Raw genomic sequence first — 24,191 nt, 5'->3', positions numbered from 1 at the left:
CAAAGCCCTGGGAGGCCTCTAATGGAATGAATCATCCCTGGGCCCGTCCTGCCCGTCCTCCCTCCACACTGTCTCTCTGCTTCATTTCACGCATCCCCGAGGCTCCCCTGGGCAGCCGAAGCTCTCCTCCGCCCCGTCTTTCTAAAAGAGGGAGGGGTCAGAGCTCTCCTGCCAGCTGGGCTTCTGCCGGCCGGCCGGCCCACTCAGCTGTGTCCTACCGCCCGCCGGCTTTGGGGGAGCTGCCGAGCCCGTCCCTCCCAGGCTCAGGGAGAGAGCGCACCCCGAGCCTGGGAAGCCACCTCCGCTCCAGCGGTCTGTCCCAGGGAGCAGCCCCGGGAGCGGCCCGTCAGCCCTGCTCCCTGCCATGAGGAAGGCACCCACCCTCCTCCTCCTCCTCCTCCTCCTCACTGGGGCTTCCCTCTTCTGCAACGGTGAGTCACTTTCGGGGGACTGCGCCCACCTGCGCGCAGGGGAGCCTCACAGAGCCGGTTCCAGCCACTTGGGAGGAACTTTGAGCTCCAGGTGCCAGCTCCCTCTGGGAGCCGAGTCAAGGTGAATGGCAGCTGGGCATTCTCCAACACTCGCTGGGACAGTCATCCAGAACCTGGAAGGAAGGGGGAGCGGGGGAGGGACAGAGCAGAAGGGGGACACTGGGGAGGAGGGAGCCACTGAGTGGCCAGGAGTCCATAACTCAGGAGAGGCAGTGCCACTAGACCTGAGGCAAAGCTCGGGAGAAACTCCCGGAGAGACCAACCTCAGGGATGGGGGGAGGGGATATATGCTGGCTCCGGGGTGCTCTTTCCGCCTTGGATGATAATAATAATAATATTACAATATATTCTATAGCTTAATGATATTTATAGTAATGATATACTAATAAAATGTTCATAATAAAAATAATAAGAGTTCACATTTATATAGCACTTTAAGGTTTATAAAGGACTTTACAAACATTATCTTGTTTGATCTTCTCAGCAGTCCTGTGAGAAAAATGCTATTATTATTCCCATTTTAGAGATGAGGAAACTGAGGCTGAGATAGAGGAAGCAATTTGCTCAAAGCTCACATAGCAACTAAGTGCCCGAGGCAGGATTAGAATCCAGGTCATCCTGATTTCAGCACTTTCTCCACAATATCACCAGATACGCTGGGTAATGATAATAGCAACTCATAATCCCATGCTGTGGTGTTTATAAAGTCACTTTTATGACAGTGATTCTATGAGATCATTATTTTATAAAAGAGAGAGTGAGACAGAGAAAGAGAGAGAATGGAAGGGAGATAGGATAGAGAACAGAGAGGGAGGAAGGGAGAGAGGAGAGAAAGAGAGAGAAAGAAAAAGGAGGTGGGAGAAAGATGGAGGGAGGGAAAAAAGAGGGAGAAAGAGAGGAAGAAACAGAGACAGACACAGAGATGGAGAGAAAGATGGAAGGAGGGAGAAAAGAAAGAGAAGTAAAAGAGAGAGCTGGAGAGGAAGAAACAGAGACAGAGACAAACAGACAGAAACAGAAGAGAAAGAGGAAAAGAGAGAGGAAAAAAGAGATAAAAGAGGGAGGAGAGGAAGAAACAGACAGAGAGAGGCAGAGACAGACAACAGAGACAGAGAGAATGAGGGACAGAGGGAGACAGAGATGAAGAGAAAGAGATAGAGAAAAAGATCTGATTTGTTGGTGGCTTTCTACATGCCAGGAATTATGAAGCTCAGAGTAAGGAGACTTGCTCAGGGTCACACAGCTAGTAAATCTTACAGCTGAGGTTTGTGAAATCAAAAAGCTTCTATTTCTTAAGTGCTTTAAGGTTCACAAAGAACTTTCTCCACTCAACTCTATGAGGTAAATAAAAACTGTCACTTTCTCTACTGGACAGAAAAGGAAATCAGGAGAAGTGCCTCAGTCTTGAGCGAGTAAGTGTGAGATGCAGAAGGGAGGTCAGGTTTCAGGGTGCCCGGGGCTCTCTCCTCCATGATCACCCCTGATCACTGTCTCCTTAGAGAACACACAAGTGAGCTGAGCTCACAGGGGCTGCAATAGATGATCTCTTCCCACACCCACAGTTCCCCTCCCTCCTTCCCTCTTTTCCTCCATCTCTCCCAGTGAGTGTTTTAGATATTGGGGGGAGGAAATACCCTGACAAACGTTTCTGGTCAGAGCTTGATTCCTTTACTTTTCCTCTGTCCAGTCATGGATCAAGCACAGATGGCATCCTGAGGTAGACACTGGTCAAAGGAAATCGAAAATTGACCCTTTATCCCAGAGCTGCAAAGCTCTGCTTTCCCATGAATTGTCTGCTGACAGAATCACTTAATGGAAAGCCTTTGGGGAAGCACCTCCGCTCCAAGGCTGGAACTTGGAGAGGTTGGGCGTTCAGAACTGAGGAGGTCAGAGTTGGGAGGGCCCTCAAACAGGAGAGCCGTCCTTCCGCTCTCCGGAGAAACAGCTCATGGAGAAATCCACGAAAGTAAGGCTCGTTTGTCTCTTGGGCCATTCAAGGATGGGGATGGAAGGGGTGGGCTGAAATTAGAGTCCCATCAAGACTTCATCAGAACTCCCCCAGTCTTGGCTGAAAATGTAACTGGCTATGAGAAAATCGCTTCCTTCTCCATCATACAAGGGATGCAAACCAGGTAACTCCAGCTTGGACATTTCTGTTCTCGGTTCTAAGGCCCTTCCTCCACTCCAGAATCCCTGTTCTGCGTTCTAAGCTCCCTTCCAGTTCTGACACACAATGGCCGGTGTTCTAATGTCCTTTCCAGCTCAGACATTTTGCTCTGCGTTCTAAGGTTGCTTCTGGCTCTGAGCTTCTCTCTTTTAGACAGTTTAATGGCCTGCCCATCTCTGTGGCATCTTGGGGAATTCCCTTCACCTCTCTCCCTGACTCAGTTTCTTTTCCCTTTAAAAGGGGGTTACACATCAGTGTTCCTACCTCACTCTGTGAGCCTTAAAGTACTGTTATTATTACTGTCTCAAAAGAAGTTATTGCTTCTTTTTTTTCAGAGAGGAATATGTGCAGTGCTAAATCCAGGCTCTGGAATGAGACAGGTAAGCCTGGTGGGGGAGTGAGGAAAACGTTGGTTTGCACTTAAAGGCCTCCTCCTGACTGCATAGGTGGAGGGGGGAAGGAAAAGGGTACAGAGGGTGCTGGACCTGTGGCCTCGGACCACAGAGGGTCAAGCAGCTCCAGTAAGAAGAATACTGTCCTTGTCAGTCAGGGCAGAAGATCTTGGATCCAGGGTCAACTTGCTTTCAGACAGGGAAAAGAAATCGGAGCATCTAGCTCACCCCATTTTACAGATGAGGAAACTGAGTCCTGAGGAAATTAAGTGATTTTTAAGGCATCAAAGAGTCGAGTTGTAGACCCAGGTGCTCTGACTCCTGGAGCAAGGCTCTGAGGGCCTTGGCTGCCTCATCTAGGGAGGATATAAGGCCAAGGTCATTTAAAGTGGCCATAGGGGGTCTCGTTCTAGGAAATGAAAGGGGAAACCGAGATTAATCAATGATTAACAGCAAAGGTGCCCTGCCAGGTACTTTAAACCACAACCGCCAAGTTCTTTTTAGCTACTACTGACATCTAGTGGTTTCTTTATATGGATCAGACCAGTGAGGGGCAAACTCAATCCCTTTGGGGGTTTCGGGGGTCCTCTCAACCCCCCTTAGAAGGCTCAGTCTGGCTGACTCCGCCAACAGCCCACTGAAACTGGCAATGAAATTGTTGTGAGCGTGATGTAGAGATGATGTATGTAAAGCCTGAAGGTGCTATGTAAGTGTTAGTCATTATAACTACATTCATTATAATTGTTTTTATTAACCAAACCTGGAATATCTAGAAAAGAGTACTGGGTTTATAGTCAGAGAACCTGCTTTCAGATTCCAGTTCTGGATAAGGCACTGTCTATACTTGAAATTCAGTTTCTTCCCCTGAAAAATGAGAGAAAAAATGAGGAAAAATGAGCCTCTTCTAGCTCTAAGTCTCTGAGAGGATGTTCTTCACTTTATCAACTTAGAGTGTCACCCATTCGTAAGCATTCATTTCAACAAATGTACCTTAAGAACTTACAAAGTAAAAAAAACAGAACTTATAAAATGTCAAGCACTGCATTAGGAGCTATAGGAACCCATGAACTTTTCCTCCCCCTCATTCAGAAGGTCCCATTTTTCAAATTTACCTCTAGAAAACCTGGGGAGAGAAGAGGGGACCCACCTATCCCCCTTAAATTCTTATCCCTACAAGGTTCTGCTGAGATCTTGCAAGGATCATGGCCTGACATGCATGGAAAGGTGCCTTCAGATGGGAAATTAGACCCCCATGAGCTTGGAGTGTAGATAATAATAATCTCTGGCATTTACATAGAGCTTTGAGGTCTACAGAGCACTTTACACACATTAATAAAAACTGATATTTATACAGGGATTTAAAGTTGGCAAAATGCTTTGTTACGCCTCTTCGGCTTTGAGTTTCACTACACCCCAGCAAAGGAAGCACTTTGGAGTTGTTACTATTATCCCAACCCTACAAATAGTCCCAGACTCCAAGCGAAGTTTCTCTTGACCACAGGACAGCAGTGATGCAGCAGTTTGGGCTACTCAGCCCTAGTTGGCTAATGTTCTCCCTGACTTTCCCTGGGCTCCACCCCAGGGTCATCCCACAGGAATATTACACAAGTAACGAAAACAAAAAGAGAGATGGGTCAGAGGATTCAAATGCTTTTGGAGAGGAGAATGGTCCTTCCCTAGGGCTGCCACAGAGAGTTCCAAGCCGTGTTGTTAGAGAGGATCCTTTGAGTCAAAGCCACCTGTTCTACTTCAGTCCAAGTCAAGTCTCTGCCATAAGCTCTAGGCAATGAAGGAACCTGCCTCTGTGTCCTCTGGAGAAGAGAAAAGTGGGGTAGGAGGATGGTGGCTAAGGGCTGGGGAAAGGGAGTCCGGGGAGGACACAGGGAGAGATCAGAAAGCAGACAGTGATGAGCCATTCACAGCACAGAACTCCAAGAGGCATCTTTTCATTCTACCCCACTTGGTCATAGGATCACAGAATTTTGCAATTAGAAAGGACCATAGAAGCCCATCCCATTCAATTCATCACTTTTTGACTGCTAACAGTTAGACACAAGAGTCTCTTTAGGTGCTAGGGGATCTCTGCCCTCTAAGAGTTTATGCCTCCACTCTGGGCTTCTCTTCTGAGGTAAGTCCTTGGCCAGGATGACCATTTCATGAGGAACTCCCGCTATGTTCTCTTCTCTCCTGGCCCCACGTCTCATTCTCTTGGCTTTTTGACCTCCTCTCAGCAGCCTTACTCTCATGTGGGTGTTCTTCCCCTACCTTTCAATTTTCTTTCAGATGTTGTCTTCCCTCATTAAAATGTAGGCTCCTTTAAGGAGCTGTCTATTATCTATCCTTTAAGGATAGGTAAGTTCCTTTCTGACTTGTATTTGTATTACCAGCACTTACCATAGTGACTGCCATAAAGGATAAATTGATTATCTATATATAATCTACTTCCATCTATTTGTCTCTAGCCATCCATCCATCTGTCCATCCATGTCTCTCTCTAGACATCTAACTAGCTATGTCTGTCTGTCTGTCCATCTGTTTCCATGAATCCATAAATCTCTATTTAGCCACACATGTATTTATCTATCTATACATCCACCTCTCTCTCTCCTGTCTAGCTAGCAAGCTAGCTAGAATAGCTATCTTCATCTACCCATCTCTATCTAGCCATCTATCCAGCTATCTCTCCAGCTATCTCTCCAGCTATCTACCTACCAATCATCTATCCATCAATCTACCCATCATCCCTCTATCTATGTTTGTCTGCTTTTCTATCCATTCATTCAGCTATCTATCCATATATTTACCCATCTATTCATCCATTTATATCTCTATGTACTATCTACCTATCCATTCAGCTAGCTGGATAGCTACTAGCTAGCTAGCTACTTATCTATATCTATACATGCAGATATCTATCCATCTATTTATCCATCTATCTATCCACTATATCTCTATGTATCTATTTATCTATCCATTCATCCAGCTATTTGTCCATCTATTTACCCATCTATCCATCCATCTATATTTCTATGTATCTATCATTTATCCATTCATCCAGCTATCTATCCATCTCTATACCCATCTATCCATCCCTCTAAATTTCTATCTATCTATCTTCTGATGAATACAAAAGCATTTTAAGTGCTTATTGTGTATCAAGAACTCCGATAAGCATTGAAGAAACAAATAGTAAAAACAAGCTTCTCTCAGAGACTTCGTATTTGAACTGGGGAGATAACATGTAGCAAGATTTACATGCAGGCAAATGGAAATTACTGGTTCAGATGCCAAAAGCCAGGGGGGCATCAGGGTGCCTCGGCAGTGCCCAAGGGTCTGAAGAGCAGAGCAGCAGGGCAGATGGCAAATGAGGTCTGACAGCCTGGAGAACCTTCCAGGGATGGAGGATATGGCGGGCTTTGGTAGTTCTCCAGCCTCCCAGAAGGACTGCAGTTGGATGTCTACCCTAGCTAGTGCCATCTGAGCAGTGGGAAAATCCCAGGAAGGCTTTTTGGCATCACAAGTCTTCGAGCTGAAAAAAACTCTTAAAAAATGATCTAGTCCAAAGTCCTTAATTTTATAGGTAGAGTTCACACAGACTCAGGTCTTCTGATTCCATATCCATTGTTCTTCCTTCTTTGTGTGGTCTGCCCACCCATGGGACAATCCCAGCCCCTCCATCCTGCAGCAGTACCAGAGGCTTGGCCTTCTAAGGGCAAGGGGGGCCTGGTGTTCTGCACACAGTCTGCAGAACCTCCAGGCACTGGGGCTGACTCAAGGGCTCCTCTATTCAGGTCAGTTGATCAGGAATGGAGACATCAAGTATAAGGAAACACTTGGAAGATTTCTTCAAGAGTTGATAAATATTATATCTGTTCTAAATAGGCAGCGAGTTGGAAAAAGGATGGGAAAGGAAGAGAACTCTCACTGAACTGGAGTGTTTTGGTTAGCATGCTAACAGGACTGCTACTCCTTCAGCAAATAGAAACTATTGAATTGAGCAAGAACAATCAGTTAATAGCATGGGAATGCTTAAAATGATTGTACATGTATAACCTATATCAGATTGTTTGTTGTCTTTGAGAGGGGGAAGGTAAAGAAGGAAGGGAGGGAGAGAAAAATTGGAATTCAAAATTTTACAAAAATGAATGTTGAAAGCTACTTTACATGTAATTGAAAAATAAAATAATATTGAGAAAAAATAAAATAAACTATAAAAACAAAAATAATTAGCCAAAACAGTAAACTAATAGATGGCTGTTTGCTTCCTATTTTTACCCCTATCCTGTGGGTAGATTCTTCAGTAGTGATGTCTCAAACCTGAGATCTTTCCTCTCATAGGGCCTTATGTTCCAAGGCTGCAGATCTCTCCTTCAGAGAAGTTGTTCTCACCCTCACCATCACAATGACAAGTGAATTTGATTTGAGCAAGTCCTGCTAGGTGTTGGCTCCTAGAGATAGACTCTCCTTCTAAGGATCCTTCCTCAGAAGTCTTAGTATCTAGGATAAGCCTTTCCACATAACCAACTATGTTAATTTAATACTTATTGATTATGAGTGCTTTCTAGGGAATGGGGATTCTGTTCAAAAACAAGCCATGCTTTCCAGAAGCTCACTGGGTAAAGAGGAAATCCTGGACTTAGCAGAAGAGAAGAGCACTTGGTGTTAAGACTCCACTGACTAGGAATTTCTGAGCTTCCATTTTCTGTTCTATAACATGGAAATTATAATTGTACCTTCCTCACAGGAGCACCATGAGGATGAAATAAGAATATAAAGTTTGCATTTTAAAGTTCTAGAGAAGAACGAGACATTTTTTCTTTTTTTTATTATAGCTTTTTATTTACAAAACATGCATGGATAATTTTTCAACATTGACCCTTGTACTCACTTCTGTTCCCACTTTTCCCCTCCTTCCCTCCACCCCCATCCCTCGATGGCAGGTAGTCCTATACATGTTAAATATGTTAAAGTATATGTTAAATCCAATATATGTATACATATTTATACTTATCTTGCTGCCCAGGAAAAATCGGACCTAGAAAGAAAGAAACCCCCCAGAAGGAAAACAAAAATGCAAGCAACAATAACAAAGAGTGGAAATGCTATGTTATGGTCTACACTCATTTCCCATAGTCCTCTCTCTGGGTATAGCTGGTTCTCTTCATCACTGAACAATTGGAAGTGATTTGAATCATCTCATTGTTGAAGAGAGCCATGTCCACCAGAATTGATCATGTACGAGACATTTTGATCGCAGGCCCAATCTACGTTGTGATGAAACTGTATACTGTTTTCTAGGGAACTGCAAAATGGCCAATGCAGAAGAGAAGCTAATGGACTTTCTTCTGAACAAGACTAGGTACAATAACTTAATTCGTCCAGCTGCCAACTTTTCCCAGTTGGTATCTATCAAGCTGCAAGTGATCCTAGCCCAGCTCATAAGTGTGGTAAGTTTCTGAAAGACCCTCATGTCTTTGTGTCAGCTGAGGCGAGGAGCATTTCGTAGCCAGGGATGGAGGTAGGCAGAATTTAAACCCTCTAAAATAGGTCTTATATCCAAGCAAAGGAGGCTTTCAGGAATTCCCTAGAGTTCCTACACCTGGAAAGTGTATGGAGTACATATTGGGCGATCTAGTCTAAGACATGGTACTCAATTAGCTGTAAGAGCTTCAGAAAATCAATCCAACTGTTTGGATTTTAGATTCTTTTTCCATCTGCAAAATGAGAAGTGAGAAGATTCTCAGGGTAGTCATTGGCACATAAAGTACTGATCTCAGACGCGTTACTTCAGGCGTATAGCAAATTGAATCTGTGAAAGGAGGCTCTCAAAGACCAGAATCTCCTGTCTTGGGACCCCTGGCAACTCTGTCACAAGATACTCTCAGGCCACACGGAAGTCATGAGGTCCTAGTTGCACTAGCTAGAAAGTAGATCGGGAGGTTTTCCTGACCCACTCAAAATAGAAAGTCTTTGGGGATCCAAATGCTGCCATATGCACTAAATGGCCTTGACTTGCTTTATCTCTGATGTATATTCATGTTCTCTGTTCAGTGCTTAGTAAGCATGGTCCCTGGCACATAATAAGTACTTCATAAATATTCACTGACTGGTTGACAATGGTGTTATGATTGATCTAATAAATAATAACACTAATTTGTATAGTTCTTTTCCCCTTTTTAAATTTTCAGTAGATGTTATTGACATCTTGAGTTTTTACACTGCTTACATTTCCTTAGATATCCATTCTCCTCCCCACTCCCAGAGAACCATCTCTTGTAACAAAATATTTGTTTAAAAACAGAAAGAAGGAAAAATAAGTTTCACAAAATCAATCAACCTATAGGAAAAAACCTGACATGCACAATGTTCTACACCTACTAAAAATGCCCTCTTCTACAAAAGTATGAAGGAGGAGAGATGTCTTTTTTATTATTATTATTTTATTTTTTAAATTTTCATTTCTAAATTCTTTTTCTCCTTCCACCTTTCACCCACCTATTGAAAAGTCAAGAAATTTGATATTCATTATGTATGAAGTCATGCAAAACATTTTTACATTAGCCATGTTGCAAAAAAAAGGCAAGAAAAATAAAGTGGAAAAATATGCTTCAATGTGCAGTCAAAGCTCATCAGTAGAGAGCATCTTTTAACACATGTCCTTTGGAATTGTTAGGGATGATTGCATTGATCAGAGTAGACAAGTCTTTCACAGCTGATTCTCCTTATAATATTGCTATTACTGAATCCAATGTTCTCTTAAAGAAACATCTTCTCATATTTTTTCATTAAGTCCCATTTGATCTGTTTGTTTGCGGCTGAGGCAGTTGGGGGTTAAGTGACTTGTCCAGGGTTGCACAAGAAGTGTTAAGTGTCTGAGATCACATTTGAACTCAGGTCCTCCTGACTTCAGAACTGGTACTCCATCCACTGCACCACCTCACTGCCCCGCCATTTGATCTTAATAATTTTGTTACATGCGCTGTTGATTTTCTGTATGTGTTTGTTATTTCCATTTCCACTGGGTAAATTGTTTTCTTCATTCTGCCTTCTTTATTATGTATCAGTTCATATAGATCTTTCCACGTTTTTCTGTATTTATCACACATCATTTCTTACAGCATAGGGATACTCCATTACACCAGTGGACCATAATTTGTTTAGTCCTTCCCCAGTTGATTGACATCTACTTTTTCCCGAGTTCTTTGCTACCTCAAAAAATATAGCACTATAAATATTTTGGTGTCTATGATACCTTTCTTTTTGTCAATGACCTCCAGCTCTATGTCTACTCACCAGGTGGAATCTCTGGGTCAAAGGGGATTGACATTTTAGTCCCTTTTTTCATCGCAAATTGCTTTCCAGAATAATTGCACCAATTTGTACAGCACCACCCACAGTGTAGCAATGCCCTTGTCTTTCCCCAGCCATTTACCAAATGTTCTCTTCATAAAAAAAATCTTGTTAAGAAGAGATGTTATTATTTCTATTTTTCAAACAAGGTCACAGGCTTAGAAAAGTTAATTGCTTGCTAATGATCACACAGATGATCAAATATTTGAAAGGGACCTCCAAGCCACTGTGCTCTAACCACTATGCAAAACTTTCTATCCCAAAGTTCCTTCACCTTTCTTATGTTCTGGACTCTTGGGCAGTCTGATGTAATCTATAGACGCCTTCCCAAAATGTGGTTTTTCGATGCACAAAATAAAATACATAGAATTACAAAAGAATCCAATTATATTGAAATAAAGTTCTGGTTTTTTTTATCCAAGTTCACAGACCCCCCCAAAATCTATCCATGGACCCCAAGTGAAGGAACCCTGATCTAACTGATCCTACAGCAGTGATATTCATCCATGGCTTCCTAGGATCTTAGAAATCTGATTGTAACATGCCAGAGAAAATAGGGAAGAGTGATCAAGGATGCAGCTATTGTTGGAGTGATGGCCTAATCCTCACTGCCCAAGTTGGCATCCATTGATCTTAAGATTTGGGGCAGCTCTCTGCATGTATGCACCCTTGTGTGTCAAGTGAACACTTGGATGGTGAGTCCCATTTTCTCTTGGAGTCCTATTATAATTTGAAGACATATTCCCCAAGAAATTGTTTTAACACGAGTAAGGGAGGTAGTCTAGGATGGTGGAAGAGATAGAGAACATGAGCCCATGACTTTCCCTAGAACACAAGGAAATGATGAGATAACAGGAGCCTCCTTTGGAGGTAGAAGAGACTTCTGAGAGCATCTAGTTCACCTCCCTGAGAGTGTAAACTGAGGTGGATTGACTAGGGTTTGGGCAAATCACTTAATACAAGTATGTATAAGATGTCAACTTTATTCCAGGCCCCTGGAAGGTGCTAGGGATCATAGACCAAAGTGGAAGGTGGTCCTTGGCTTTGGTAAGGGGAGGCACTAACAACCGGGGAGATTAGGAAGAGCTTGTGCTCCACTTGAGACAGGTAGGTGGTCTGCGTAGTGGACAGAACATTGCACTTGGAGTCAGGAAGCCAACTCAGCTGGGGTGGTCTGAGCCTCAGTTTCCTCCTCTATAAAATGGGAATAATCAGAGCACCTAGCTCACTAGGTTGTTGTAAGGACCAAACGATATAATTATACCTAATGCTTTGCAAAACTTAAAACTCTGTGCTGACAATAGTTCTTTTTGTTAATGCCAAAAGGGTTAAGTGAAATAAAAGAGAGAAAAGTCTTCTCTGCGAGCCTTAATGTTGTTGTTTAGTCATTTTAGTCATGTCCAATTCTTAATGACTCCATTTGGGGTTTTCTTGGAGTGGTTTGCCATTTCCTTCTCCAGTGTCTCCCCATTTTATAGATGAGGAAACTGAGGCAAGCAGATGACTTAAATGACTTGTCCCCAGTGTCACACAGCTAGTAAGTATCTGAGTCTGGATTTGAATTCAAGACTTACTCATCACCCAGTTGCCTCATAAGCTTTAAAGAGCTTTTAAAATGTTAGATGCTATCTAACTGAATACTGATTTCATGCTCCTTCAGAAAATAAAAGGGATGAACTAAGATGAATTCTAAACTCCTTGCTGGATGTGTTCCTTGTTTCAGACTGTTCCGGGTGGCCCGGAACACAGGGGCAGGCAACAGACTGCCATAGCTTAGGATTCTGGGCAGTTCTGGACAGCTATCTGGGGCGAAAGAGCACGTCTCCTGCCTCTCTATCAGTGAGTCTCAGAAGGCTCAGGGACACATCACAGATCGCCAAAAGGGCAGTGAATTGAGTCAATCAGTCAAGCAGTTGGCTGCCCTCTCAGCTAATTCCTAGTCTCTGAATCCATTAATTCTTATCAGAGTTTGATCAGTCAGGGCTGGTCTGGACTCCCTGCTTCTAAGCTGAGGGCCTCGGCTTAAGGCCTGTTTGGCTCAGGGACAGAACCCTGTCATGGCCTGATTGGCTAAGGGAGGCTTTCACAGCAGGGGCAGGGGCAGTGCCCGGGGCCTTTGGCCATCATCTCGGGGCAGCTACAAGTTTCTGGAAGAGTTTGAGGGCAGAAAAAGCTGCCTCCACCTTTACTTTCTCTTACTGGACCTCAGTGTGCTGCTGAAGCCTTGTGGTTAAGTCACATTTTCTCTCTGAGTCCAAGTATAATTTTGGAGATATGTTCTCAAAGAAATCATTTTGATTCAAAGAAAGAAAGTAGCATGAGATGGTGGAAGAGTCATGAGTTTGAATCCCATTTTAGTACCAAGTTAGTAATTCATCTCAATTCCTTTATCTGTAAAGAGACGATGTCATACTAGACGGTCTTTAGGATCCTAAGAAATAAAGATCACATGTATCTAGAGGAAAAAAGACCTAGTCTTGGGACCATGAATCTTGGTTTCATTCCTGGTCCTGCCCTCAGCTGCCAGGATAATCTTGGGCAAGTCACCTATCCATTCATATTTATACCCCAGCTAGTTATACTAATATTCCTTTTAGACTTTAAACATCACCATTGATACTTAACAATAAAGCAAAAGAAATAATAACGATGAAGATAATATAAGAAGTACTTGTATATTAAAGCACACCCATGAATAATAAATAAGAAATAATAAAAAATCATAATCCACACATACACGTCAATCCCACTATCACCAATTTGTCAGGAACTATTTTGAAGAACAGTGCTAGGAGCCATGTACTCAGAGCAATTCACAATTTGATTTCCTTTTTCTTTCTCTGGAACTATCAATAAAAGTTCCTTAATGATATAGCTTCTTTGGTAAATCTAATCTTCCATGATTAATCTGTTGGTTGGTCCACACTATATTTAACAAATATCTTACTGGATATGATGCTTTAATCCAACTAATTCATCCACTGAATGGTTTCTCTGTTTCAAATCTGTCCCTCTGCTCAGCTAGACTTTGTTCTTTAATAGCAACTGTAATGTTGATCACTTCCCACTTCAAACTTCTATGATTTACTTCTGAAATCTGTCTTTTCCCTTATCTCCCCTTTCTCTTGTCTTTCTTGGTTCAGACTTTTGGTCCTCTCTTCAAATGACTCCACCTTAGCTTATTATGGTTAGCTTATTACTCCAAATCTCAACTTCTGTCTCTACTCAGATAAATTATATTTGTTTTAAAATCCTGCAATAGTTCTGGTATCATATTTCACCAGCACATAATAGCTTATCATGTTCAGAATTCAACAACAATAACCTATAGAAGTAAGATGGATTAAATGACAGTACCAGGATCAATGGAATACAGCCAGCCCTCTTCCTGCTGCACCATATTGAAGGGCATCCCACCTTGAAAGTTGGCTTGAGGCTAACTTCTTTCCCTGTAACCACAAAGAAGAAGGAATCTTTTATGTTTCCAAGAAGAATAAGATCCTAGATGGATAGACTTAGAACTAGTAAGAATTTTCGACCATTTAGTCCAATCTCTATATTTTACATGGGAAGAAACAAGCTGACCCAGGTCAAGTGATTTACCCAAGTTCACCCAAAGTGGTAAAGAATTCGCTAGATGTCCTTTGACTCCAGACTCAGAGTTCTTGCCATGCTAACTCCTAGCCAATGCATCCAATTTAAGTCAAGTTAATTCAACAAATTTTATTAAAAGCATCCTAGATGTCAGCCCCTGTCTTCTGTGTTGGGACCACAAAGATGGAAAAATAAAAGCTCGTGGAGTTTAATAGGGAAGACATCACACGTACATAAACCTGATGTAAGGCAGAATTTAAAGGCACAATGTGCTGATACAGATAAAGTAGCCAAGGCAGTTTGGGGAAGGAGAGTTCCCTATGAGCCATGGGGATGGTAACAGCTCTTTTCCTTCTCTAGAATGAACGGGAGCAGATCATGACCACCAATGTCTGGCTGAAACAGGTAAGTGGACCTGGGGCTTATGAATATCAAGGTGTCCTTCAGCAAGGAGAGCCCATGGCTAGCAGGCAGACTCACAGACCCAGTCCGTGCCTTTCCCTCTCTGCTCCTTCCCCCAGCTGTGGACCTTTCTGCCTCTGTCTCAGTACCTGCCTCCCTAGGAACTTAAGTCTCTAAGTCCAGTTTTAAACTTGGATACAACTTTCTGTTTAGGTCTTTAGACCACAACCTTTCTCCCTTATCCCACTGCCCAGACTTATTCTTTCTCCCCAAGCTTCCTCATTACTGCTGTCTCTCGCATGGCAGGTGGCTGGTCCACAGCTTTCCCTCTCTGTGCCTCAATTTTCCATCTATAATCCAAACAGAACACAGATTGACCATGTTTTCCCCTGAGTCTTTAAGAGTTTGTTCATCTGTAAATGAGATGGGGATGGAGCTAGTGTTGGGGTTCTTATCTTTCAAGCTAACTTTTCAAACAAATCCTAGTTATTTCACTGTGATTGATTTCTGGGGTAATCTTCAGTATTTTATTTGATGCATTTAAAAATTCTAAATTCTAGAAAGGGTCCATAGGTTTCTCCAGGCTGCCCCAGAGTACCATGAAAGGTTTTCAAGAATAATAAAACTCATAGACTCTTAGAGAGTCTTAGAGAAACCATCTAGTGCAATTTCTACATTTTACATATGAGGAAACAAGCTGATCTAGGTCAGTTTGAGAGCAGAAAAAGCTGCCTCCACCGTTACTTTCACTGACTAGACCTCAGTGTGCTCTGAAGCCTTGTATGAAATGAGTGCCTAGAGGTAAGTCACACTTTCTCTTTGAATCCTAGTATAATTTTGGAGATGTGTTCCCAAAGAAAGCATTTTGATGCAGGGAAGGAAGTAGCATTAACTGAGTTCATCCAAAGTGGTAAAGAGAGAGGCTAAGAAGGTAGAGTCCCTAGACTAGGTGACAGTAAGATCCCTTACAGCTCTACTATTTTGTAATTCTGACCCACTCTAACTATTCATTCCATATCTCTCCCCACTCCCCCACCCTCAGGAGTGGACAGACTACCGCCTGGCTTGGAACTCATCCCAGTACGAAGGCGTGAACATCCTCAGAATCCCATCAAAGCGCATCTGGCTACCAGATATTGTGCTTTATAACAAGTGAGTGAGAGAGCCAGTGCAGAACCCCAAGCAGGGGTAGGGAGCAGATTCACTGGCTGGCCAGAGCCCATGAGAGCAGTTCGATGCCAAGGGGCTCATCTGTGCTAGAGCTGACTGGCACCACTGCCTCCCAGTCTGCCCAAGCCCTTCCTGGCTCAGAGAATTCTCAGTTCTAAGACCTCTCCCATCTCTGAGGTCTCTCTCAGCTGTGACACCTTATGAGTCCCATCTCACTTTCTAATTGCTGATGTTCCCATTAAGCACCAGCTTACAAGGTAATTTTTTTTTCGGTAAAGTGTCCTTTAAATTCAACTTCTTAATTTGAGGAAACTGAGGTCAGGAAGGGATTGGATTGGAACCAATTGCAGAGGGAAGAAGCTAGATGCAGTGTTAGTAATTTGGAGGCCATTGCAATAGCCCAGGTGAGAGGTGAAAGGGACCTGAATTAGGGAGAGAGAATCAAGAGAAATGGTGGAATTGGCAGGACCTGGCATCTGACTAGATGTAGGTGGTGGTGACTTGAATCATGGGCATGAATGACTCATCTTAAGTTCTGCACACTTATGACTTTAAGTTTACAAAATCATATGGAACAGTGGCTACCTAGATGGAAGGGTTGAGATGATCACTAAGTTCCTATTACATCACACAATTGACACACTAATTAGAGGCAGAAAAAGGATACAGACCCACTAGTTCCAAAACTCAGAGTGAAGTTCTCTTTCCTAAAAACCCTGCACAGTCATTAAATAAATAGCACTCAATCAGCTGTCCAGTATTGACCAATAGGTGCCTGCTGTGTGCCAGGTGTGATGCTAGGCACTGGGAATGCCAACAGAAAGAAGTGGGGAAGGACTGTTGGAAATAGAATGAACCTCCCTTATCTTTTATGACTCTCCCTTATTTTTTTATGACCCTTTCTTCTTTTTTTATGACCCTCCCTTATCTTTTTATGACCGTTCCTTATCTTTTTCCTCTGCTGCCTTCTCCTCAGTGCCGATGGGACCTATGAAGTGTCTGTGTATACCAACGCCGTGGTATCCTCCAACGGCAGCATTTTCTGGTTGCCCCCAGCCATCTACAAGAGCTCTTGCAAGATTGAAGTGAAACACTTTCCCTTCGACCAGCAGAACTGTACCCTCAAATTCCGCTCCTGGACCTATGACCACACCGAAATCGACATGGTCCTCAAAACCCCCACAGCCAGCATGGATGATTTCACCCCCAGTGGAGAGTGGGACATCATCGAGCTCCCGGGCCGGAGGACGGTCAACCCCTTGGACCCCAGCTATGTGGATGTAACTTATGATTTTATCATTAAAAGAAAGCCCCTTTTTTATACCATTAACCTTATCATTCCCTGTGTACTTATCACATCTCTGGCTATCCTGGTGTTCTATCTGCCCTCAGACTGTGGGGAGAAGATGACGTTGTGCATCTCAGTGCTGCTAGCCCTCACTGTGTTCCTCTTACTGATTTCCAAAATCGTGCCCCCGACCTCCCTGGATGTCCCCCTCATTGGCAAGTATCTCATGTTCACCATGGTGTTAGTGACCTTCTCTATCGTCACCAGCGTCTGTGTTCTCAACGTGCACCACCGCTCTCCCAGCACGCACACGATGGCCCCCTGGGTCAAGATACTTTTCCTTGAGAGGCTGCCCACTTTCTTGTTCATGAAACGCCCAGAGAATAACCCCAGCAGGCTCCAGTTTGACCAGCGCCGGAGGAACAGGTCCGAGTCCCCCCAGCATGCCAGCACAGGCGACCTGTACAAGAATTCCATGTATTTTGTGAATCCCACTTCAGCACCAAGGACAGCGGGGGGCCCTGAGAGTTCTGGGGGCCAGAAGGATTTCCGCCTAAGATCCTCCAAGAGGTACCAGCCAGAAGTGCAGGAAGCCATCGATGGTGTGAGCTTCATAGCAGACCACATGAAAAGTGACGATAGCGACCAATGTGTAAGTTGGTTCACTCCCAGGGGAAGAAATGGAGGGTGGGGGTGCTGAGCCATTCAATGGCCTTGAAAGATCTGATTGTTAAATTCTCAGAGTTTACATTTATCATTGTTAAATTCTCAGAGTTTACATTTATCTGTTGGAAATTGGCCAACAATACAAATTAGGGGTTTATTTATTATTTTGATTGTTTAGACTTAATAAGATGGAGAAAATGAAGATGAAACTCAAAAGTATGCTATGTATTCAATTATTTAAAAAGCTGGTTGTTAAATATTTACCAGCAAATCATTATTTATATATTATTCGATACATGTTCTGGTGAAATCACCTGAAGAAAGAAAAGAAATGGAGGATGAAGGTGGTTGTCTCTTCTCTTTCCTGGATCTTTCTAAAATCACTGTTGATCTCAATTATTCACACTACCTTATCTACTAGAGGTAGAAAGGCCAGAAAGACCATCCAGTCTAATCCTCTTATAGATGAGGAAGTCACTGTTGATCTCAGTTATTCACACTTCCTTATCTACTAAAGATAGAAAGGCCAGAAAGAGCATCCAGTCTAACCCTCTTACAGAGAAGAAAACTGAGGCACAGAGAACAGGAATGAGCTGCACAGGGTACAATTAGTAGTAGAGTGAGGACTTGAACCCAGACCCTCCCACTCTAAATTCAGCATTCATTGTACCAACCTGCCTCCCTAAATAACTCCAGTTTGTGTTTCTTTCCTTCAATATTGTCCTTTCTGTGATCTCTACTGTATATAGTGTGCACACATGCATGTATGCACACACACCACACACACACACACACACACACACACACACACAAAACCCATTTTGAATTCAGTGCTGTCAAACAGAAACTCATGAGAGCTGAAAATAGCTCAGTGTGGAGAAGGATGTGGCAGCCCTAGCAAGTCTTATTAACAGGAACTTGTTCCAGATGTCCATGGTCTAATTTGAAACTTAATTAGCCCAAACACACAACAGCAGGCTCTAATTTGCTGCCTCCTGAAAACAGGTCCACGGCACAGAGGGGTCCATTGTTCTCCACATTATAGATGCTGAGACTGTCTCTGCCACAGTTTAGTCAGGTCTGTTCACATAATACCAGGCAGATTGTAAATAGGAATGCTTACACATGGGCCAAATTCAGCTGGGCATGGGGAGGATGGAGGAATAAGTGGCTAGCACACATGGACCCCAGAAGAGTGGTTCCTTGAGAGGGGGATGCCGAATGGAGCAGCCTGAGAGAAATCTGTCATTTTGCCCCCTTCAAATTTGGCATCTTGAAGTGAAACCTAGTCGTTCAAATCCTAGTTACAGCTCTGACACTAAGAGCCGTTACTGGCCAAGACTAGGAAGCATAAAGATAGAAGGGGAAAGTAGGCCAAAAGTCAGCAAGACAAATTGTTTATTTGGGGGTAAATAAAGTAGCAACAATTGTGAGATGGGAACTGCAGAATGCCTATGGCAGTTTTAAACACCAGGGATGGAAGACCTCAGTCCCATCCTCTCTCTCACTGACTCATTTGGTTACCTTTGAGCCAATGATTTCCAATCTTTGGACCTCAGTCTTCCCATCTATAAAGTAAGGAGGTTCATAGATCATAATATTTAGAGCTGGACGGGACCTTCTCGTATGGTTCAATCTTTTTTTATTTTATCAAGGAAACTGAGGTTCCAACATTCCATGTTCTATAGACCCTCCCAGCTCTGACATTCTATGTTCTAAGGCCATTCTCTGTTCTGTGAGGCCATTTTTCAGCTCTGACTTTCTATGTTCTGTGACCTAACTTTCCTTTTTCACCTGATATTCTACATTCAAAGGCTTCCCTTGACTCCCAAATTCAGTGTTCTAAGGGTCTTTTCAGCTCTAACCTTATATGTTCTAAGATCTTTTCTAATTGTAATTTTAAGTGATTAGGAAGGTAAAGGTGGGAAGTTTGCAATGGAAAAGACATTAGCTCTGAAGTGGATCCAAATCCACATTAACAAACAACTTGGGTATTCTTGGGCAGATCACTGGAAGTAGCTAAATTAGATGATACAGTGAATAGAGCTCTAAGTCTGAAGTCAGAAATACCTCTAGTCTCAGCCACTTTCTAACTATGTAAGCTTCAGTAAATCATTTAACTTCTGTTGCTTTAATTTTCTTATCTGTAAAATGGAGATAATCATAGCACCCACCTCTTAGAGTTGTTGTGAGGCTAAAAATAAGATAATATTTGTATTATTACAATTATTAATATTAATCAAAGATACAAATATTAATAAATATTAATGTAACAATTATTTATTACAATTATATAAATTATATTATATTATATAAATTTATATATAATTATTATATATAATTATATAATTTATGTATTATATTTTATTATATTTATATAAATTATATAAATACTAGCCACTGTGATTATTATTTAACCCTTTCAGGCCTCAGTTTCCTTAGCTGTAAAATTAGAGGGTTGGGCTATGTAACCTTTGCCTCTTCCAGCTTCAGACCTATGATTCTGTTATTTTAAGCTAACCTTCCCCCAAAGACTAGGGGGGAAAAGGTTTTCAGGGAGTCAAGAGATATTTAAACTTCAGTTCCATCAGTAAGCACAGGAATATCTCCAAATGGGAAGATATTTAAAAAGGGAATTCAGACAGGATGCTGCATGTGCGTGCATTTGGGCATGTGTGTGTTTGTGTGATCATTCACATGCATGTAGGTTTGGTTGTCTGAGTATAAGAAATAGCAGCTGTTCCTGTTTAAAACATTGACCTAGAAAGTAAACCGAGCATTCTGATTTCTAGGTGCCCTGGAAGGAAGGCAGGGTTTTATGATTCCTGTGGATACTATTAACTAGTCAGGTCTGAAATCTTCCAGCTGGACTTGGCTAATTCTGGGATTTTCAATGAATGGGAGTGGGAGCTGCTACAAAGGGTGAAGGACCCAGACAATGGGGAGCTCTTGGGTTACCAGTGTGACTCTTTGTAAAACTCAGAATAGTTTTATTTTACACAGGCTGACCTTTCTGTCTGAGAGCAATGTTTTCTATGCCCCAATCTATTTTTACATTCATTCAATAGAGATTTATTAAGCATTTCCTATAAAACAACTGAGGGGTTTCGTATCACAGTGCTGAGAACCAGCTCGGGAGTCAGGAAGATGTGTGCATCCACTCTAGAAGTGAGAAGAGATTGTTTGACTCTAGATTTCTTGAACCAGAAGGCACATTGTCGATCATTTAATTCTATCCCCTCAGTTACAGATGAGGAAATTGAGGTTCAAAGAATGGGATAGATTCCCTAAGATGACACAGGTAGCAAGAGAACCAGGGTCTGACCTCAGGATCACAGGCTCTAAACTAGTGTTCTTATTATATCATTGATTTACCCAAATATATACATTAATAAAATGCCAGGACCAAGACTAGAACTCAGAGCTTCTGGTTCCAAACTTATAATTGAAATGCTATCAAATGGCAAGTGCTGATTAAGTAAGTACTCGCCACATGCCAGGGATTATGCTAGACACTGGGGTACAAGTACTAAGAATGAAACCACTTCTACTTGCAAGAAGATTACATTTTAAAAATCAACACTGATTTTCGGTATGGAGGCTGCTAATAATTAATTATCATCATAGTAACTGATATTTCCATAGTATTTTACTGAATGCAAAGCACTTTATATAAATTAGCTAGTAACATACATTTAAGAGTTTTAGTAAGAAAACACTTGTTTTGCTCATTATGAAATTGCTAAATGCTCTTAACCAACCCTCTTCTCTCCCTTTCTCCTATTTCATTTCATGCTTTCTTCTCCAGGTCATCGAAGACTGGAAATACGTGGCCATGGTAGTGGACAGGCTCTTTCTCTGGATATTCATCTTTGTCTGTGTCCTTGGGACTGCTGGCTTGTTCCTGCCTCCTCTCTTTCAAAACTACTCTTCACCCTAGGGTCTTTTACTATTCCACTACCCCCACATCTCCCTGCAGATGTCCATCAAAAGGCTCTTTGTTCAGTGAGGGCTGGGGTCTCTTAGAAAGTAATGTCGTTTCTAGAAAGAGAGAGACAGACAGAGAGAGAGAGACAGAGAGACAGAGACAGAGACAAAGAGAGAGAATCTTTTTATTTATGAAGAGTCTGCATCTTACAGAGTGTGCTCAGGGTCTCTCTGCCACTTGCCCACTCTCAACGAATTCAAAAGGACAGGAAGTTGAGAATGCTCCCCTTCCTACCATGTCTTCTAACCCTCCCTCACCCTAGATCTGCCCCCCTACTGTTTTATAAGAAACAATTATTAAAGCTATTTCCTTCCTCTGGTTTTTACAAATGCTGTTCAAAGGCTACTTTGACTTGTGACAAACAACGACATAATGAAACTTTTGTTGAGGGTCTAATGAATGGAAACCAAATAAAAATATGAACAGTGAATGTTTCTTTCATCTATTTTTGAAGTAAATAAAATCTGGTTACTTTGGTGGGGGACATCTTAGGATAGAATTGTGGGGTCAGTATTCACCTTAGAGATCAGCTGATCTAGGCTGTTCTTCAGCCCGTGGGAATTGCCTCTCAGCTTCCCTACAAGGAAGCCTTCTTAATTTAGCTTGAAGACCTTCAATCACAGGGAGCTCATTACTTCACAAGGCAGCCCTTTGCTATTGTCAACCAGCTCTTTTCAGAAATATCATTGTACTGAAGGATTTCATTTAATTATGAGGAACTTTTTACAAAGAAAGACATCAAAAACTAAATATGATGATGACTTACAAGGTAGTGAATTTGCCATTATAGAAGGCTTCCCCAAGGAGGCTGGGCAATCACTGCTTAGGGGTTTTGAACAAAGGATTCAGAAGGCTCAGGATGGCAGAGGATGAATCTATAATACTGTCTATGACAAATCCTGGGGAAAGAAACCACAGGTTAATACCCCCCCTCCACACATATGCATGCATCCATCCCACATGGCACATAGCAGTGAGACTAGGCCACTTAATATTTATTAAGCATCTACCATGAAGGAGACAGCACTAATTGCTGTAAATACAAGTGTGTCAATTTGGTGGGAATCAAAAATGCATGATGGGGCTAATGTAAAATGATTCAGAAAGAGGCTGGAGGCACTTTACAATATCACACATCTTTTAAATGCCTACTAAGCGCTAAGGATTCAAATAAGAAAATGACAGTTCCTACCCTCAAGGAAGTTATAATCTAACAGGGAAAGGCAACCCACAAAAGGAAACTTGGAGAAGGGGTAGCTAGGTGGAAAGGCTCCCAGAGAGTACCTGGTAGCAGTGGAGTGGGGGATATGTTCTGTGGTAGCCAAACCAAGCAGAGTGGATGATGGAAAGTGAAGAATTAGATGGAAAGTTCTGATCCCAGTCCTCCATAAAGAAAAGTTTGGGGACAGTTGGTGTCCTCCAATCAGAGGAGAGAAGAGGCTGAGGGGCTTGAGAGAGAATGGGAGTTTGCATTTTATTGAAGAGGCAATAGGGAGCCATGGAAAACTTCTCTAGAAAACTGATGTGGTCAGACCTCTATTTTAGAAAGAATACAGCATAGAGGATTAATGAGGGAGGGATGAGACTGGGAGTCAAAAGAAAAATTGGGAGGCTACTATAATAATGTGGGTAAAAAAGAATCAGTTATTCAATAAGATCTATTAATGTACCAACTATGCTCCAAATAGTATAAGACAAAAATCGAAACGGTCCCCCTTCTCAAGGAGCTTATGGTCTAGTGGGAGAAATGTTGTCCATACAAACATATGCAAAATACAGATGAAATAAAAGTAACCAAGATATTGCGACTGGAGTGAGAGATGCTTCGGAGGAGGGTGAAAAGGATCCAGTCTGATAACTGAGTGGCTGCAGAGTGAATTTGTAAAGGATGATTCCTGCGATCGCAGACCCCGGGACAGGGGATACCTTGACAGCCACAAGGGGAGTGGAGGAAGGAAGGGAGGGAAGAGAGACTCGGGAGATCAAAGGACTTGGAGGACCCTCCCCTCAAGTGTGCATCTCTCATTCCCAGCTGCCTCCTTCTGTGATGCTGAATCTGATAACATCACTTTTTATTTATACTGCCCTAAAAAGCCAGAGTCAGGCTGGAGAAAACCCTGAGTGAGGAGCTGCAAGGGACAGATGAGGCAAACCAGATGGGCAGCCCCAGAGTCTCCTCTTTCAGAGGTCCCAGATAAGTTACCCAGGAGGCTGTGTATCAGGAGGAAAACATGCTGTAAACACCAGAAATCCAGATCAGAACCATGGTCCAGGAGAAGAGCCCTGGGCTGGAATGATGATGATGATGATGATGATGATGATGATGATGATGATGATGTATTATTTATAGGCTTCCAAAGCACTTTGCAAACATTATCTCATTTGGCCTTCACAATAGCCCTGGGAGATAGATATTATTATCATAACTCTTTCACTTATGAGGAAACTGAAGTTGAGAGAAGTTAACAAGGCTTGCCCAAAGTAGCACAACTATACAGAGTCTGAGGTTAGATTTGAACTCAGATCTTCTTGAATCCAAATCCAGTGTTCCATTTCCTATTTAGCGGCCTCTAAAAGTTAGACCCTGTATGGAAAAAATTAGGCATTGACCCACATCTAACACCACATACCAAGATAAGATCAAAATGGGTTCATGATTTAGACATAAAGAATGATATTATAA

General features: G+C 42.4%; 1 protein-coding gene across 1 annotated transcript; it reads left to right on the top strand.

Moving 5' to 3' along the window:
• The first annotated feature begins 140 nt into the window (after positions 1–140).
• CHRNB4 (cholinergic receptor nicotinic beta 4 subunit) lies at positions 141–21,938 on the top strand. Its single transcript, XM_003754886.3, has 7 exons — positions 141–431; positions 2,994–3,038; positions 8,349–8,497; positions 14,355–14,399; positions 15,439–15,548; positions 16,543–17,506; positions 21,329–21,938. The coding sequence occupies exons 1-7, from the start codon at positions 365–367 to the stop codon at positions 21,458–21,460; spliced, it is 1,512 nt and encodes a 503-aa protein (XP_003754934.1). The 5' UTR covers positions 141–364; the 3' UTR covers positions 21,461–21,938.
• Positions 21,939–24,191: the final 2,253 nt, after the last annotated feature.

The sequence above is a fragment of the Sarcophilus harrisii genome, chromosome 2 (genome assembly GCF_902635505.1).
Source record: "Sarcophilus harrisii chromosome 2, mSarHar1.11, whole genome shotgun sequence".
Classification (NCBI taxonomy): Eukaryota; Metazoa; Chordata; class Mammalia; order Dasyuromorphia; family Dasyuridae; genus Sarcophilus; species Sarcophilus harrisii.
The sequence above is the reverse complement of the archived record's forward strand: the minus strand, read 5'-3'. Positions and strand labels throughout refer to the sequence as shown.

What these genes read in the sequence shown, in the direction of transcription:
- CHRNB4 (XM_003754886.3), top strand. Translation starts at nt 365, where the DNA reads ATGAGGAAGGCACCCACCCTCCTCCTCCTCCTCCTCCTCCTCACTGGG. An exon ending in GGCTTCCCTCTTCTGCAACG is followed by an intron (nt 432 to 2,993) that starts GTGAGTCACTTT and finishes CTTTTTTTTCAG; the next exon opens with AGAGGAATATGTGCAGTGCT. An exon ending in CCAATGTCTGGCTGAAACAG is followed by an intron (nt 14,400 to 15,438) that starts GTAAGTGGACCT and finishes CCCCACCCTCAG; the next exon opens with GAGTGGACAGACTACCGCCT.